Here is a 16775-nt window from a genome sequence, read left to right on the forward strand (position 1 = left end):
AAAAATGACGAAAAATGTTTTTAAAATCTAAAAATAAATCCATTTACGAAATTTTTCTCGGAAGAATTTAATATTAATTTCTTTAAACTAAGCTAAAAATTTGTTTGAGATGGCGTGCAGATGTGGGGTGGGGTAGTGTCTGCAAAAGGATTGGGGGTGGAGAAGACGACTGGGATGGGTTCTTTTATTTGTTTTTTTAAAATTATTTTTTAATTATTTGGATAAAGATATTATGTGTCATTAATTCACTGGTTAGTTTTTATTTTTATTCAAAAATAATTATTTAATAATTACTTTTGATACAAATGACAAATGCATCATTTAATTCGTCACTTCACACGTCATTTGCGAGTATAACACATTTTATATATTTTTGCTGATATTAAAAAAAGTATCAAAATGACATAGCGGGACTTTACATCAGGTGTCTAAAATGAACATTATCTAGTTAAAGTGTCTAAGTGAAACATCGTGCCAACTTTAGGGGGACACCGATGGATTAGGCCATATAATCAAAGATAACTGACCGATTAGTTGATTTGCTTTTAGTATGCAGTTTTATTATTCTTCAGACGTCGGCCATAATTATGGTGTTGGAAAGTTTACTGGTGAATCACTGAATGCCAACTGATTACATGCAAACTAAATCTTACGTTATTGCTTTTCTTTTTAGTCTGCTTACAAATTAACGTTCCTTTCTTGATTTGATACAATTTGATCTCACCGACATGTATACGACTATATAATTAAAAAACATTTTGATACAGTATACGTGTCTTTAATTTAAAATCATAAAAATTAAAGTCTTATTTTCATCAAACTAAGACACACAGATAAATAAGGAGGGAGTATGTTTTCTCATATAAAAGGGCCTTAACCAGGTTGGAAAAAATGAGATCTATATTTACGATAGCCTTTGACTCGTGAGTGATGCATGACCAGTAGAAAGAAGACCCTTCAATCCCATTATCAGTGAATTATTCTAAACAACACAGTAGATTACATTATGGGAAGGTGAACTAATTTATAACCAAGGGGACAAGTCACCTTGGGTAAAAATGTTAAGAATTGGAAGTAGCCCCAAGGTTATTACTAGGTTTAGTTTCAGTACACAATTATAATTAATCTGTTTATAAAAAGAAAAGTAGAAGTCTAGCCAATATTCGTCATCTGGGACAAAGTACAAATATGAAAAAGCACTTCCAACCTAGCTGTCATGAATCCTGTTCTATGTCTTGCTGCTGTCGTCTACAGTTCTACCTTAACCACCATCGTTGAATACTGGAGATCGGAGTATGCATGAATGGAGCATATCGTTGAACCAGAGGATTTACATGCCTCCCAATAGTAGCCCACATGCTCTGATGGTAACCAGCAGTAGCAGGAGCATGATACATAAGCTTCAATAGCTGCACAAGAGTTGAAATACATGTCAATGAAAATTAGGGATAGTAACTACATGATGGGACACATGCAACTTCCATCAAGTTTAAATTCTCAAATATGAATGAACATATTTAATAAAGGGCTGGGTAAGATATTTGTTGGCAGCATATGGGTGTAACTGAAAATACAGTGCGCATGACCAACAATACGAATATGTTTCATATTTGCTGTTTTATATCACAAAATTGAACTCTTCCACTCCAACAAGAATTGCTGTCATCACTAAGATGCAAAAGAGGTCCAAAAAAAAACAACAAAGAAGGCACAAATCTAGAAATTTCATACATTGCTTTCAGCAAAAGAGCTCATTCATCTAGAAATTGCAAGGAAAAAGAAGCTGAAAATACTAATGAAAATGACAGAATGACGCATACCTGCCAGTACATAAAAGTTTGTAGTATGTTACGCTGCCACCTGCATTTTGAAGGAAGTGGAAAGCTATAAGCATAAAATGGAAAGAACAATGAGAATAACGAGTATAAGCACCAGTAAGCTCAGATACTAACGAAAATAGGGAAACAACTAAAAGAAGTCCCAGCCCAATCTCAGCCTGTGAAGACAATATGCTAAGAGTAGTTGTGTTTGACTCGACCCATACACAAGCCTCTTCCAAGAATTTCCTGCAGATGTTGTCATATAAGTTCAGAAACACGGAAAAACATTTCTAGCACATCCCACCCTTCACACAACCCACAAGAAATAATCAACGGATGGCACAAATGGAGAGAAGAACATCAAATAGTACACCACTAAGAGATTTACAACATGAATAAGTATTTTTCCATGACATCAAAGATTTCCCTAGGATGTTATTCAATTTTAAACAATTTTACAATCTCTCATTTCGAGAGAGAACTTTTCTTTTCACGAAATTAAGGTACAGTTCTGCTACCTGTATAAAGAAGATGTGTTGAAGTTGCGTCGAAGAAACTTCGCAACATGTTCAAGTCCTCGGCATATCACGGGAATCAAAGCAACTGCTCAGCATTGACCAATAACATATGTTACTGAACTTAGACATCAAATCTATAAAAAATACTAAGAACGAGAAGGACGAACAAAACCAAACCAAACTAAAGCTCACATTTCAAGGAGAGATGTGAAGTGACAAAAGTAAGGCAGTAAATGAAGTAGAGAAAATCTTTCGCCATAATAACTGACTGAAGCCAAACTTGCAGTGCCTGCAAATTCCAAGCGCTAGGCTTCTGCAAAAAGGTGAAAAGATTTATCAAAAGTTGCCTCCTAGACCAAAAGATTTGAACTACCCTCAAACAAAGTAAGAGAGGAGAAAAAAAAATCGGCATTCAGAATTTACCCCATATAATGCGTATAATGAATACAGGGAAGAACATGCAGTGCCTGCAAAGGCCAATCGATATGCTCTGTTTGACAGATTTGTAGGTATAAGAGGAAAGATTGCAAGAACTGCTACAACAAGGACCTGTAAAGAAGGGTACCAAAAATCAATCGCAAGTTACTGAAGGTTATAAGAAGTCATGCTGAAAGGCAATAATCCTCCAAGGAATTTTTCCGTGACGCATCCCTGTTAATAGAGAGGCATCACTGCTAGCAAAAGTTGGCATGTGGTAAAGAAGGGCACTATCAGTTTCCATCACTATAACGGAGATGAGGTCCTATCTTTGAAAGTATATATACACATAATGACCTCTTTGTGCTAATAGAGAGTAAACCATTACCAGATAGAGCAGTTAAAACATTTTAATTTGTTGACAGGAAGCAGCTAATTAAAACTTTTTCACACAGTGCAAAATTTAAAAAGACAAATATTCCAAAATTCAAATCACTACGATGAAGATATGGTACCCAAGCATTCACTGAAAATTGTATAGTTTGACGGTTCCATCGCAGTGACGTTGCACTTGAAGTTGGAGTTGGAGTTGGGGATGTCCCAGAAGTTCTATTAGCTGCCCCTGAAATAAGTTCCATTTGGATGAAAATACAAATTTACATTTGAAATGAAGATGTCTACCCGGAAGAGGAGCTTTTATATTCATTCAGAAATCCGAAAGAAATTCATACCAGAGTTACGTTGTCTTGGCTGGTTGTTAGAAGTTGATGAAGAAGAAGATTGTGGGGCTGATGATCTTGCTGATTGGGATGAACTGCTGGTAGTCATTGGTTCAACAACAAGACCAGGATCCTGGACAGATAGATGCACAATCAACAAAGCGAACCGCAGAAGAAATCTCCCAAGATAAAAATAATAGTAATAATCAACTGATTATTTAGAATCATCTGAAATTCAGTCAGACAGAGCCAAGCTTAAGTACTCATCAGAAAGGGCAGATAAATCAGTTACAGAAAAGTTTAAATTGGAATTCACACTTCATTTCACTTCATGTTAAATATTTCTCAGTGTAAAGTCCATAATACTAGTAGCTCAGGACTGCTGCACCAGTGTGTAACAGAAAACCACCACCTAGTTTTATCCATCCCAGTTGAAAATTGGGCAATGAGGATTTTATAAGCTCTCGTACAACGAAACAATATCCAAGAATGATAGAAGCAATAGGAACTTATACAGTTATTCAAAATAACCATGTCATAGAAGCTAAAGAATAGGGTGACAACGTGCAGAAGAAGAAAGCAGGAGGATTGTCAAATAAAGTAAACATGAAATTCTCAACACAATTTCATCAAGCCCAAATTTGTCCAACACTGTATTTAGGGATGGCAATGGGGCGGGGCGGGTGCGGGGCAGAGCGGGTTACAACCTTTGTGGCACGGTGCAGGTTATAGCTTTTGCAGGGGCAGGTTTAAATCTTTTTAATAAAAACCATGCAGGGTGGAGTAGGTTGCGGGTTTGAGATAAATCCAATGCTAAAATCACTGAAGTATTTCTTCCACTTATCTTCAGTTTAGGCTTTAGGCAAGAAAACCAACTATCAAATAGATTAACCTTTTATTTGCTTTTATTAGCTTAATCACTTGGACTTATTTTCAAAGAATCAATAATTTATTTTTCTTTTGTCATTGTGTTATGTTAATTGAGAATCCATTTTTCCGCTATTCTTGGGGATCACTTTCTTTTGTCATTGTGTTATAATAATCAGTTCTCTTTTAATTCTTCAGTTGTTTCGTCGCTTTTTGTATATATTCAAATAATTCTAAACTATCAAATACTTGTCTTTTGATGAAAGGCTTCACAGCTATTGCATCAGTGATGTTTTTATGATAGCATAAGCTATCAAAGTCATTCAAAAAAGTTCTATTTTATAAAGAAAACAATAACAAATTTTGCGGGGTGGGTTTGGGCAGGTTGAAAGAGAAAATTTTGTTATGTGGGGTGGGGTGGGGGGGTGGAGGTCTTCACGGATTTATGCGGGTTTGCCCCGCCCTGCCCCGTTGTCATCCCTAACTGTATTTATTATCAATGCAATAATATAACAACAAGCTAAGGAATAGGATGACAAAGTGACCTGCATGAATTTCAAGAGATAAAGTAACTAATGTATAAGGAAAAGGCCTAGGAAAACCTCAAACTTAACGCTCTTAACTCAACTCCGCAAGGGCAAAAAAGGATATTTTACTGAATTCATATAGACAATATCAGTTCAGACTACAAAAGCCCCAAACACTGCATCGAGATTTCCCCGGAAATAAAGCCTTCCGAATCAACATATGGATATTAGATCCATTATAACATAAATCCCGCTATTAATGAAAATGAGAAATCCAAGGATCCCGGAGCAGTTAGGGGAAGAAAATACTGTAACAGATATAGTGTATATACACATGAAACGCAAATTCCTCAAACTAAGCACCAAATCTAAAACCAAGTGGAGTCTGCTATGTAACTCAGGTATATCTGTTCCGTTTTATTCGGCATGATGAGTCAATTAGAATAAGGGGGAATACTGACAATGTAACGATGGTAGAACTTGCGCTTGAAATGGTCGACAACATCGGAGCGGGAGCCCATGTGTGGAGGAATGAGAATGTTAGACCAGTAATCTGCCCATCTTGGATCATTCTCATAGTCATATGCCGCCGCCGCTATCTTCTTCAATTTCTGTGGATCCTCTGCCTCTTCTCCCATCTCTCTCTCTCTCTGCTAAATCAGTGGAGTCGTTGTCGTCGTCTCTTCTACAATTCTTCACAGTCGTTTAGTCGTGGAGTACCTAGAAATTTCCTCGCATTTCCTTTTCACACGTCTAATTAATAGAAATATATTTTTACTAATAATTTATTCTTAATTAATAATACTTAATATGGTTTACTTTCAAGAAAATAATAACTTTTAACAGTTAAAAATAAATTAATTTTATTTTGATTTTGAAATAATTTAAAATGCACTTTTTCGTAGAAATATTATGTTATTCGCTTTAGGTAAACGACATATTTCTTACAAATAATTAACCACATGAATGGAGCTAGTACTAAGGAGCATGGATTTCAATTTAATTTTTTCGTAGAAATATTATGTTGGTATTTATATTTTATTATTAAAATAAAATATTAAATGTATATGTTAGTCGTATAAAACTGTGGTGGAAGATAGCTATTACTAGTTTCGTGTAACTCTCTTCACCATTAGTTTCTTATAACTTATGTAATACCTATCAGATTTATCTACCTATATTACCACCGCTCAATATTCTACCCTTCTTCATCTATAAATAATGGTGCTTTTTCCTTTGTGAAGTATCAAGAAAGATGAGAAGTGTGAAATAATATTTAAGTATGTCCTAGTGAAAGAGAGTAAAAAAAACAAAAGAATAATATTTTAAGTCTTCAACTATATTCACTATACAAAAGAGAATAATTATATGTTGAATGCATGTGTTCTTTTGTGGAGTTTTGGATTCTTCAACCAATCCGAAATTGCTTGAGTTGTACGACGTTGTTGGGATGTTGTATTCTGGAGGGGACAAGTCAAGAGTGATACAACTGAATCAATGTAAATTATGCCGCAGTTGACTTGAATCTTCTTAAAGAGAGTAAGATATCTGTGTCTCAGCTTGAATACTTTTCTATTCATTTTTGTCTATTTATTTTCAACTGTAATTTTTGATATTTGTGATAGATTAGACCAACATATTATACTTATTAGTATTACTACAGTCTACATAAATAAATTATAAAATTATTGAATATAGTGTTGTGGTAAATTGAGCTGAAAAATAACTTCTGCTCACAAATTCGATTATCAATCATGACATTACCTTTATATAAATTCCTGACTACACTTCTCCAATTGCTACCTTTTTTGTAATAATATTTTGAGGTAAGTACCATACAAATATTACTATTCAGTGTTTGCAAGGAAGGCGTTGTGACGCATGGAATAGTAATCTACTGAGCTTTGACTTAGTAATTCTGGGAGGAATTTCATTATTTTCAACTGCTACTGCAAGAGGGCTTTGATCCCCAGACAAGTGGCCAGATATATTCAAGCCATTTTCAAGTTGTATGGCCTCTTCCAATGTTCCAACTATATTTCCAAAGCAAATATATCTTCCACACGCTCCATAGTCCATATCTTCATAGACGTAAATATGTGCTTCTGCCACTTTACTTACATCTTCAGTTGCTAGAATTCCTTGTCTTAGCATGAAATAGCCACCTACAAGTGAACATTTCTTCGAGTTAGTAAACAAATCGATCAATTCTCAATCTATTTTATTAGTTTGATCCATAAAATTAAATGTGAAATTTGATGCAAAATAGAGTTGCAATTGCTAAGCTCTTTTCCAATCCTCAATTAAGTGGAAAATTTGAAGTTATAGATTATTGATTGTGTGAAAAAATACCTTTGAGGTACGGGAGAGAAGTTTCAAGGTGAGCGTTTGGGAAAGATGGTGCCATGAGAAGTCCAGGACATAAAGTAACAAGTTTCACCTTCATCTCCCTTGCTTTCCTCCAAGCAACCTTTTCTGCCCTGGTCTTGGCCAAGGCTAGCCAAAGCTGTTTTTTCCGTGAAAAGATTTTAAATAGTAGAGACGAGGTGAATCCAGAATCTAGAGTTAGTGAGAGTAAATGATCATATTATATGTATACATTTTAATTCTCTTTGTATTCCGTCTGCCTTTTAGATGAAAACGAAGAATGAAGGCTAACAAGTATACCTTGTGTTCTCTACAGAATGTCTCATCACTCCAAGAGCTCTCATCTATGAGGTTTGGCAGGTCATTTTTCCAGATGCATGCAAGTAGAGAAGAGGTGAAAATGCATCTTTTAACATATGCTGCCCTGCCACAAGCTTCTATGACATTCTTTGCTGCTTCAGCTTCAATAAATGCCATTCGTTCCTAAATCATATCGGCTTGTCAGCATATCTTTGAGATTTACACAGGTTGGATTTTGTTTAGTAGAATTTTTTTAAAAACATTACTCAAAACAGAGCTGCTGCACTTGGTGGAATTTAAAGAAATTTCTGTTCATATTTTATATATATATATATTTCAGCAACCTGATGTGTATAAAGGAGGTTGAAGAAGAATTGCTGCTTCAATTATTCTGATGCTAACCAGCCAGGATTCAAGATTAAAGAAGATAACTACCTTAGAGTTGAGAAAGATCAAATCCTAAAGTTTTGGTCCTTGTGGACAATGAATAATATAATGTACCATTCCAAGTTAGTCAACTACCAAATAGAGTGAAATGAAGAACACAAGTTCTATGTAGTGATTAATATGAAGATACTTTTACATAATCGATCATATGACTCGAACAAAAGTTATTGGTAATCATTTATAAACTTAAATTCAAGAGAAAGAATATTATGACTAACCGTGTATCCAGAGATCCCTCGCGGATCAACGAAAGATGATGTGTGGAAAACAACATGACAACCTCTAAAAGCATTGCAGAGGCTATCTAAATCATCCATTCTTGCCACCACAACACTCTCCAGTTGCTTCACTTCTTCCCTCATCAGCTCCTTCATGTCCTCAAGATTAGCTTGATTTTGAATAATAACTCGAACAAGGTAACCATATGCCAAAAGCTTCTTGATCAAGTGAGAACCAAAGTAGGAGTTTCCACTGGTGACACAAACAATTTTCCTGTCTCTTGCATTCAAACTGCAGATAAAATTACCACTAGAAAAGAACATTCCATGATCATTCATCTGCTTTAGTGGCTCCAATTCTAAGGATATCGCGACATCCATCTCTCTCTTTCTGCAGCTCAATTATGAAATTTCAGAGCCTTAAGGGTATCTGCCACTTAGCTGGGTTGACATAGTTAGAGAGTGGCCTACTTATATACACTTATACAAGCTCTATATGTACCAAAAGATAATAAATTAGTTAAGTAGTAGATAAAATGGTAAATATGAAAGATATATGGGATGCTGTGATTGTATGGAAGTACTAATTGCAGGAGTTTGTCTTTTAATGTCAATTAGAATGTTAGGTAGTGTTTGTGGAGGTAAGTTCACCTCAATTTTTGCTATCATTGAAGCACTACGTCTATATATTTAGAAGAAGAGATTTTTATTTAATTACTGTAAGCCAATCAGGTTCCCCATCTACACCTACCTAACATATTGGTCATTCATCAAAGTGCGAGATTTTCGATACATATATCAAAGTCAAGGCTATAGTATTTCACATCGGGACAGTTAAAAAAATCACTTATTGATCTGTAAAAGGGAGAACTAATTAAGCTAAAGATTGGCCAGTGTCTCTGTCTCATGAATTCACTCTTGGATCATTTATTATTTTATGGAAAATGTTAAATCAACCATAAATAACTTGCCGAACAATTTTACAAATTTATGCGGCATGAAGGCAGCTTACGTGGAGATTGCAAAATCATCCAAAAGACGAGTCATACAATTGATGCTACTACTTCCACGCTCATTTAATGGTACAGGACCGGAATCACAATTATTTGATAGAGTATATAAGAATAGTAGTATTAATAATGTGCTTTTATAAGTCAATCCAACACTTGTTATATAATAATTCAGGTTAAGTAATCATCTGACTCTATCAACTATTTAATGACATGATTAATTAACATAATTGAGAATCTATGAATGAACTTTGGATGGCTAAATAGCTAAATGGAACAATTTTTTGTCCTTGGAGAAATTTTACAAGGTAGCAACTGCATTTGGTACTCAGTCAAACGACCCTTGATTAACATTTTATCTACATTGTATGAATAGAATGTTGATTTCAGAATGCTACAAAACCAGTTGTTTGTCGTGAGAAGACAACAAAAAAGAGTAAAAAAAGAATGCAGATTTCAATGCTAGCCGAAAAAGGAAAGAATAGCACAGTGATTTACAATGTTAATTACAAGTCAGATCTCTCTGTGAAAAACCACTTGTCAAGGGCAATTTTTTTGATAATGAGCCATTGAGAACTCAACTTTTATAGCTGCCTTGGGAGTAATTGAAGAAATCTGAACTGTACTCTTGACTTCCAAATGCCATCTTTTGAAACATTCTTATCTGTGCAGATTGTTCCCTTGACTCAAAAATTCCACTTTGTCCAGGTTTCACTCCATTGGACAGATCCGACAGCTCATCCATGGAATCTAGAGCTCTAACCACCTGAAATAGGAGGAAAAAATCAGGACTGCAACGAAATGAATCATAATGAACTGCCTGACCTGCAATAGCACTCTAATTACCTGACTCATCCGTGGCCTCTTAGAGCCTGAATGACGAACGCAAGCTGCAGCTGCTTCAATCATCCGGAACATCTCACCCGCAACAAAGTTGTTTCCAAGCCTAGGATCTACTACATTTTCAAAATTTTCAGTCTCAAGTGCTTGAGCAAGCAAAGGTCGAGCCTACAAGATAGAAGGTAACATTCTCAGATTCGATTTAATGAAAGCACTAGTTGGATGACTTGAGAAATACGTATGAGCAAACAAGGAAAACTCTAAACGATTCCATCACTAGTGTGAATAGCAATACTAATTGACAGACAAGGTTGAGAGGAATTTTAACAACATCCTAACCACTAGACTAAACCTTTAACTTGTGTCCAGTGGTGTCAATACTTGTATATATATATTTATTAAATCAAAATTTGATCTCTGTATATAACATAATTTTCCAACAAAGGATTGTCACTTGACACCCCTTGGGTCAGGGTGGGTCCGCCCCTAGTGTATTACCATCTCCCAGAGCCTTTACAGAAAAAAATTGGAAACCGACCTCTATTCTTCCTCAAAAGAAATAAACATTCCAGAAACCTCAGTTTCCTCCCTATAGATTAGGACACATGCATGGCCTAGGTTTCGATATCTTCTCTCTTTAATTCAGCATACAAGGGATGCTTGGCAGCAAACTCTGATTAAGTATCAACATTAATCATTACAGGAAATTAAAACAACTAAAAATTTGAACTTACCCATTCAACCAGGCTTTCATCACCTAAGGGTTGAGACTGGTCAACAGGTTTCCGTCCCGTAATAAGCTCCAAAAGCACAACGCCATATGAATAAACATCAGACTTCTCTGTTAATTTTCCACTAGATGCATACTCTGGTGCCAAGTATCTGAAATCATTTATGTCAATGTCAATTAATCAGCTGAACGTATGCCATACAAGTACAAAATTAGTCATTTTGATTAATAATTTAATATCAGTTTAACCCATTTCTGTGGGTAGGATGACAGGGGCAATTGGAAAATCTAGGTGATTGACATTTACGTTATGGTTCTGAGATGCTGCATAAAAGCAACTGTTAGACTAAGACCAAATCCTGCTCCCATACAAGAGTACAAAGTTACCAACTCGAGGCTGATACCAACTGAAGGTTGTTCATTTTATTTTTTTTATTTTGATGACAAGGGAAACCCGCAGCCGCTACCCTTGGGGTGCGCACAGGGTAAAACCCCCGCTCCTATGCAATAGCTCGCAAACCACATAGGAGAGGTAACCCGCACTAGGCAAGCCCGGTGCGACGAGCTCGACCCAGAAGGCAAACCCCTTGCTTTCGCTGGCAAGGGGTTTCGAACTTGAGACCTCCAACATGGAAGTCCCAAGCCCAAACCACTGGGCCACCCCGAAGGGTCTGAAGGTTGTTCTTGCAAGTGAGGAATCAATATATGTTAAATTAAGGTCAATTTACTCTCTCCCCTGAGGTTCAAAGTGAAATGGAAGTGACAAAAAGTAATACTGTAAAAGTTTTAGAGGTAAAAGCAGCTTTAGGATAAAAGTTTTTGGAGATTACTTATGGTGCAACTGACCATGGTGTTGATGATGTTGTCAGATAATATGATATTGTAACAGAAAAAGGCCAACTAAGATTTCTTCAAATGTAAGACTTAGCACATGTATGACCTACCCAAAGGTTCCCATCACACGAGTTGTCACGTGTGTACTACTGGCATCACCTGCTAACCTTGCAAGGCCAAAATCAGCAACCTGAAAGGAGGAAATGCATTGTCAAATTGCATAAACTATAAACCATAACACACATAATTTCCAATACACCATTACAGCATGGAAAATGAGATTGTTCTGGTTCACCAAGTCACAAACATAAATTTAGGTTGGATAAATTGCCATACCTGTGCCTCAAAATTGATATCCAAGAGAATGTTTGATGTTTTGATATCCCTATGGATAATGCGGGGATGACCTGAGAACAACATAATCAGCAAAATTTCAGAGGATAAATCAGTAAAGGAAAATTGCAAAACATAAAAAACATGCTCTATTCCCAAAGAAAGTCCATTCAACTTGGCGACATTGCAACTGAAAAGATTTGTCTATTTTAGCATTAGTTCTCATTAATAAACTATGCAGTTACCAATTACATTGACTAGTCAAGGTTTTACACTTCTATAATGAAGGGTGATCGAAATTAGGCCTTTTGATGGATAACACATGCTAAGCGAAGAACATTGGATATTGCATCTGAGCTTCTTTGGAGAAATTTAACCACTCTTTAAGCCACTCTGTCCCCATTATTCCTTTTATTAAGTCTCCAGAAGCCCTAGGTTTAACTAATGTGGACAAGAGTAAATATAAACATAATAAGAAAATTACAGTCTTCATGAAGATAAGCAAGTCCACGTGCTGCACCAGCAGCTACTTTTACTCGGGTAGCCCAATCCATAGTTTGCATGCCTTTACCTGCAGCATTTAATCAACGATAGAAGTTACGTTAGCATCATATCCGAGACTAGACAACATCCTTCTTAGTTTCATCTAAGTTCATAGAAATGTGGCACAGTATAAGGCCAATTGGTTGTAGCCAATCTTAGCAGCTATTCATGTCATAATGGTCATTACCAGCCATGATAAGAAAAATAAGTAACTCGTCTTGGAAGTGTGGAATTGGAGAATTCAACATAGAGAACAAAATCTGGAGTACAGTATTCCAAGTACTTCAATTTATCTCAAACCTGTCTTACCATGAAGGTGATAGTCAAGCGTGTCATTTGGCACATAGTCGTAGACAAGTAACCTTTGCTGCTCTGAGATACAGTAACCAACAAGTGAAACCAAATGGCGATGGTGCACACGGCTGATAATCTCAACTTCTGCTCTGAATTCCCGCTCCCCTTGTCCACTTCCACTTTTCAGCTGTTTGACAGCGACTTCTCTTCCGTCATTAAGAACACCTTTGTAAACACATCCAAACCCTCCTTCACCCAAAACACTATCAGGAGAAAAACCATTTGTTGCCTCAGATAATTCTTCGTAAGTGAACCATGATCTTGAATTTCCAATACCTCCATGGTCTGGAGAGTACATAAAATTGCTTTGTGAGCCGGTTGGAGCTAGATAAGTGGAATGTTGAGACCTTGATCTCAGGAATGATGTATCTGGAAAAATATGTAATTCATTAAGACTCCAAAAGCTGGGAAGGGGGTAGGTTGTTATAATTCTATAATAAACATTAACAATACTCGAGATAAGTTTGCAAAATTGACAAAGTGGAACTTAATTTTTCTGATCTGTACTTTACATTATAAAGCTGATCTATAAATGGAAAGGTAAAAAGAGAATATGGACAACTAAGTTACACAAAAGTTCAGAATTCTTGTTTTCTTGGGAAAAGTGATTTTGTTGTGTGCACTCCACTCTGTAGCAAAGGGGAAAAAAGAGTGAATTATCATGCAAAAGAAACAAAAATATGCCTTTGATGTTCGGTAATACAGATGAGTCATCTGTAACTTCGAAAAAAAAGAACTAATTGTACCATTAATTCCTTCTACAAAAGGATCATTATGGTTCACGTGATATAGTTCCTTGTCATCAATACAGTAATACATGCAAGCTAGAGTTTAGGAAAGGATGAATACATTTTATCACTCTGGAAAATTGGAATGTTTTAGCAATAAACAAATTCCATACAGCAAAATCCATAAGGAAATTCAAGAACCTTGAAAGCAATACCTGAATTTGGTGAGGAAGCAAATGGAGAGGGTCCCAGGTAATTGAGATTAAATGCACTCTCTCTTTTCTTTCGCCTGCGTGTAAACCAGACAGCAACAATGACCAAGCTAAGGGCCAAAAACCCAGCAACAACACCAATTGCCGCCACACTTCCTGTCTTATTTCCCCCACCATTTCTGGCACTTGAATCTGCAGTGATAGCAGGTTTAGGGATAGCAGTGGGCTTCTCTGTAGGAAGGCGAGTCACAGGTAATGGAGGGGGAGCTCCAGCTGGAGAAGTATTATTTGGGGGAGCAGGAGGTGAAATAGAAGGGGGTGGAGATGTTAAGAGGTTAGGTGGAGGGGCAGATGGCAGTGAGGCTGGAGGGGGAGCCAATGCAGGAGGTGGAGGGGAGTTTTGTGGCGGATTTGCAACAGGTGCAGGAGGTGGAGAATCAGGTGGTGGTGGTTGATTTTTCACTGGTGGTGGAGGAGAAGGTGAAACTGCTGGAGGGGGAGGAGGTGGGGAAGGAGGAGGAGCAGGAGGAGGAGAATCTTTTGATGGTGGGGGTGGAGATGAAGCTGGAGGGGGAGAATTAGCTGGTGGAGGAGCCTTAGGAGAAGGTGGTGGTGGTGACACTGACGGCTTTGGAGGAGGCGCCGAAGGTGGTGGCGCCGCTGCTGTAGGAGGTGGAGGTGGAGGAGATTCTGCCGGTGGAGGTGATTTTGATTCTGACGGAGGAGGAGAATCTGGAGCTGGTGGAGAAGGAGGTGGAGCTGAAGAGTCAGGTGGTGGAGGAGGAGGAGATGAAGAGTCAGGAGGAGGAGCAGGAGGTGAATCAGAAGTAGAATTTGAAGGTGTAGCTGTGGGGAAAGTTGGGAATGGAAAAAAAGATGGGGGAGAATCTGGAGAGGCCATTTTCAGTAAAGGTCTCAATTTTGATCAAGAATTATACAGTAAACCTCCCAAATCCACCACATTGGAATTTCTCAAAAACCTCTCATTTGCACACAAATCCAAGAATGCAAAACCCCTTCTTCCCAAAAACTAATGAAGTTGCAAGATTTTGCTTAGAATCAAATCAAGCCAAAACTAGTCTAAATAAAACCCTAAAATCAAAACTAGTAACAACTCAAATCAACAAATTCCAAAGTCAGCAGTTGAAACAGACCCAGATCCCTCAAAAAGACATAGGAAGAAAGGTGAATGCAATGTTAGTAGTTCAAAAGTGAAGTTACCTCTAAGAGTGTGGTAGGAATCTTGGAACATGAAGAATGGTAAAGCTGTACTAAACTAGCCATGAAATGAGGGCAAATGGGAACGTGGTTGCCACTTCGGAATAGTATTTAGTTTTCTTGATTTGGTAATGTCAAAGAGAGCGAGTAAAATCAGAATCTTGAGACAACATGGGGAGGCCTCAGAGGTAGATGAACTCGGCATTTACGTCAAACAAAATAAATTACAATAAACATTCAGTGTGTGTGTTATCAAGAAGCTAAAGTCAAAGAAAACATCATGAAGCCCATGTTGAAGATAGGTTAATGGTTTTGTGGTCTCTACACACAATTGCTAACAAACAATCATAGACCCCAACCCAACACTAAAAGTTTAGAAGGAATGCATTAAAATAGACTACTGTAGTGATTGTCTTCTCCGATCTCATTCCTTTGTCAGTTTAGAAATGTCATTCTCTATCCAAAAATTCTACGTTCCTATTAACAGTAATTTATGACTCACTATATATTAGTAATTCCCTAATTACCGGGCACGCGTGAACATTGGCTCTGTTGCTGCTTAGTGCCTTTCACTTTTTTCTTTTTTTTTGGTCTTTTCGGCATTCTTTTTCCTCTTTTGCTTTGCTTTAATGTAGGGGTGTCAAAATGAGCCAAAATATAGGTAACTCACCCAAGATTTTATGGGTTGGGCTTAAGATCAATTTCAATACATCTTAAAAGAATTTTCAATTGTACCTAATTTAATCACCAATTTCAAGACTTTTTATTTGCATTATTGTAGTGTAATGTATGTTCCTGTATTGAAAAAATAAATTACTATTTAAAATATATATGTTCTGCAATTTATCCATCCATTTGTAATTTTTTATTTTATTTTTTTCTTGAGTTGAAATTATGATTATAAAAGATAAATAACAATATGTGAAAAATATTGAATTAAACGGATCAAATTGAGCGGATCTTGATCCAACTCGATTTTTAGCCCATTTGAATCCCACATACTTGAACCCAAAATAATTTTGAACGGATCATAACTCAACTCAATTTCTATTTTAACTCATTTTAATTTCTTCAATTTTAATCCAACTCGCTCATTTGACACCCCTACTTTAATGTTTCGAAAGGATTGATCAGAATCCTTCTTCTCCAATTGTATATACACTGCTCATAATAAATGGGATTATAATCTCAAAAGTAAGGTAAAATTTTATGGACACCAGTTGTCTGTATCCAAATGATATTACTTTATCGTGGTTAAGTAAACAAAATTAGAAGTTAAAATATACACAATTAGTTATAATTTAATAATAAAAATGTAAGCTAATATATGTGTTGTGTATTCATTGGGATAGTGAAAATACTTTTTTGCCCAAAAACAAAATAAACTACCTACAATAAAAGACTAAAATATAATTAATGATTGAATTATGTTTACACTGCAAGTTAAATTCTTGGCCCACGTTACGGACCAATGTGGAATATCAAATTTGAAGTCTAAACTAACTTATTAGAATATCATAAAAGATTGTTGAACAAACAACAGATATTAATGATTTTACTTCAACAAATTAAAAATAAATAGTGAATTTTGCACGTTGATGCTGAAAGCAAAGTTGATTTCCTTTTATGTGACCTTTGTTTTGTCATACTAGACTTAAAAAATAGGACTTTCTTCCTCTTCGTGAAATTAGACATATTTAGAAAAATTACTAAATACATGTCTTATGTTTCCTTATTTCTAATATTTCCTTCTATTTTTTAAAATCTCTTAAA

The 16775-nt window shown here is 36.2% G+C and overlaps 3 protein-coding genes across 3 annotated transcripts; all 3 read right to left on the reverse strand.

The window, feature by feature from the left end:
- Positions 1 to 942: 942 nt before the first annotated feature.
- On the reverse strand, positions 943 to 5611 carry LOC102584544 (transmembrane protein 33 homolog). Its single transcript, XM_006338221.2, has 9 exons — positions 5330 to 5611; positions 3487 to 3607; positions 3271 to 3377; positions 2762 to 2887; positions 2531 to 2651; positions 2339 to 2423; positions 1953 to 2066; positions 1821 to 1860; positions 943 to 1409 (listed from the first exon to the last, which is right to left on the reverse strand). Exons 1-9 carry the CDS (start codon positions 5504 to 5506, stop codon positions 1257 to 1259), a joined length of 1044 nt encoding a protein of 347 aa, XP_006338283.1. The 5' UTR covers positions 5507 to 5611; the 3' UTR covers positions 943 to 1256.
- Positions 5612 to 6571: 960 nt separating this feature from the next.
- On the reverse strand, positions 6572 to 8863 carry LOC102584871 (dihydroflavonol-4-reductase-like). Its single transcript, XM_006338222.2, has 4 exons — positions 8201 to 8863; positions 7536 to 7718; positions 7221 to 7374; positions 6572 to 7033 (listed from the first exon to the last, which is right to left on the reverse strand). The coding sequence occupies exons 1-4, from the start codon at positions 8579 to 8581 to the stop codon at positions 6720 to 6722; spliced, it is 1032 nt and encodes a 343-aa protein (XP_006338284.1). The 5' UTR covers positions 8582 to 8863; the 3' UTR covers positions 6572 to 6719.
- Positions 8864 to 9553: 690 nt separating this feature from the next.
- Positions 9554 to 15529, reverse strand: LOC102585184 (proline-rich receptor-like protein kinase PERK8). Its single transcript, XM_006338223.2, has 8 exons — positions 13788 to 15529; positions 12800 to 13213; positions 12432 to 12518; positions 11951 to 12021; positions 11725 to 11804; positions 10785 to 10932; positions 10057 to 10218; positions 9554 to 9976 (listed from the first exon to the last, which is right to left on the reverse strand). The coding sequence occupies exons 1-8, from the start codon at positions 14683 to 14685 to the stop codon at positions 9788 to 9790; spliced, it is 2049 nt and encodes a 682-aa protein (XP_006338285.1). The 5' UTR covers positions 14686 to 15529; the 3' UTR covers positions 9554 to 9787.
- Positions 15530 to 16775: the final 1246 nt, after the last annotated feature.

This window comes from Solanum tuberosum, unplaced genomic scaffold (genome assembly GCF_000226075.1).
Source record: "Solanum tuberosum cultivar DM 1-3 516 R44 unplaced genomic scaffold, SolTub_3.0 scf00004, whole genome shotgun sequence".
Taxonomy (NCBI): domain Eukaryota; kingdom Viridiplantae; phylum Streptophyta; class Magnoliopsida; order Solanales; family Solanaceae; genus Solanum; species Solanum tuberosum.

Excerpts from the sequence above, each read along its gene's own strand:
- LOC102584544 (XM_006338221.2), bottom strand. The coding sequence starts at position 5,506 with ATGGGAGAAGAGGCAGAGGATCCACAGAAATTGAAGAAGATAGCGGCG. Across the intron at positions 3,608-5,329 it reads AGTTCTACCATCGTTACATT|GATCCTGGTCTTGTTGTTGA; the intron begins GTCAGTATTCCC and ends CTATCTGTCCAG. Across the intron at positions 2,888-3,270 it reads AATTTTCAGTGAATGCTTGG|GTCCTTGTTGTAGCAGTTCT; the intron begins GTACCATATCTT and ends CCTTCTTTACAG.
- LOC102584871 (XM_006338222.2), bottom strand. The coding sequence starts at position 8,581 with ATGGATGTCGCGATATCCTTAGAATTGGAGCCACTAAAGCAGATGAAT. Across the intron at positions 7,719-8,200 it reads GAGGGATCTCTGGATACACG|GAACGAATGGCATTTATTGA; the intron begins GTTAGTCATAAT and ends GATATGATTTAG. Across the intron at positions 7,375-7,535 it reads CATTCTGTAGAGAACACAAG|CTTTGGCTAGCCTTGGCCAA; the intron begins GTATACTTGTTA and ends CGGAAAAAACAG.
- LOC102585184 (XM_006338223.2), bottom strand. The coding sequence starts at position 14,685 with ATGGCCTCTCCAGATTCTCCCCCATCTTTTTTTCCATTCCCAACTTTC. Across the intron at positions 10,219-10,784 it reads ATGAAAGCCTGGTTGAATGG|GCTCGACCTTTGCTTGCTCA; the intron begins GTAAGTTCAAAT and ends TCTATCTTGTAG. Across the intron at positions 9,977-10,056 it reads AGAGGCCACGGATGAGTCAG|GTGGTTAGAGCTCTAGATTC; the intron begins GTAATTAGAGTG and ends CTCCTATTTCAG.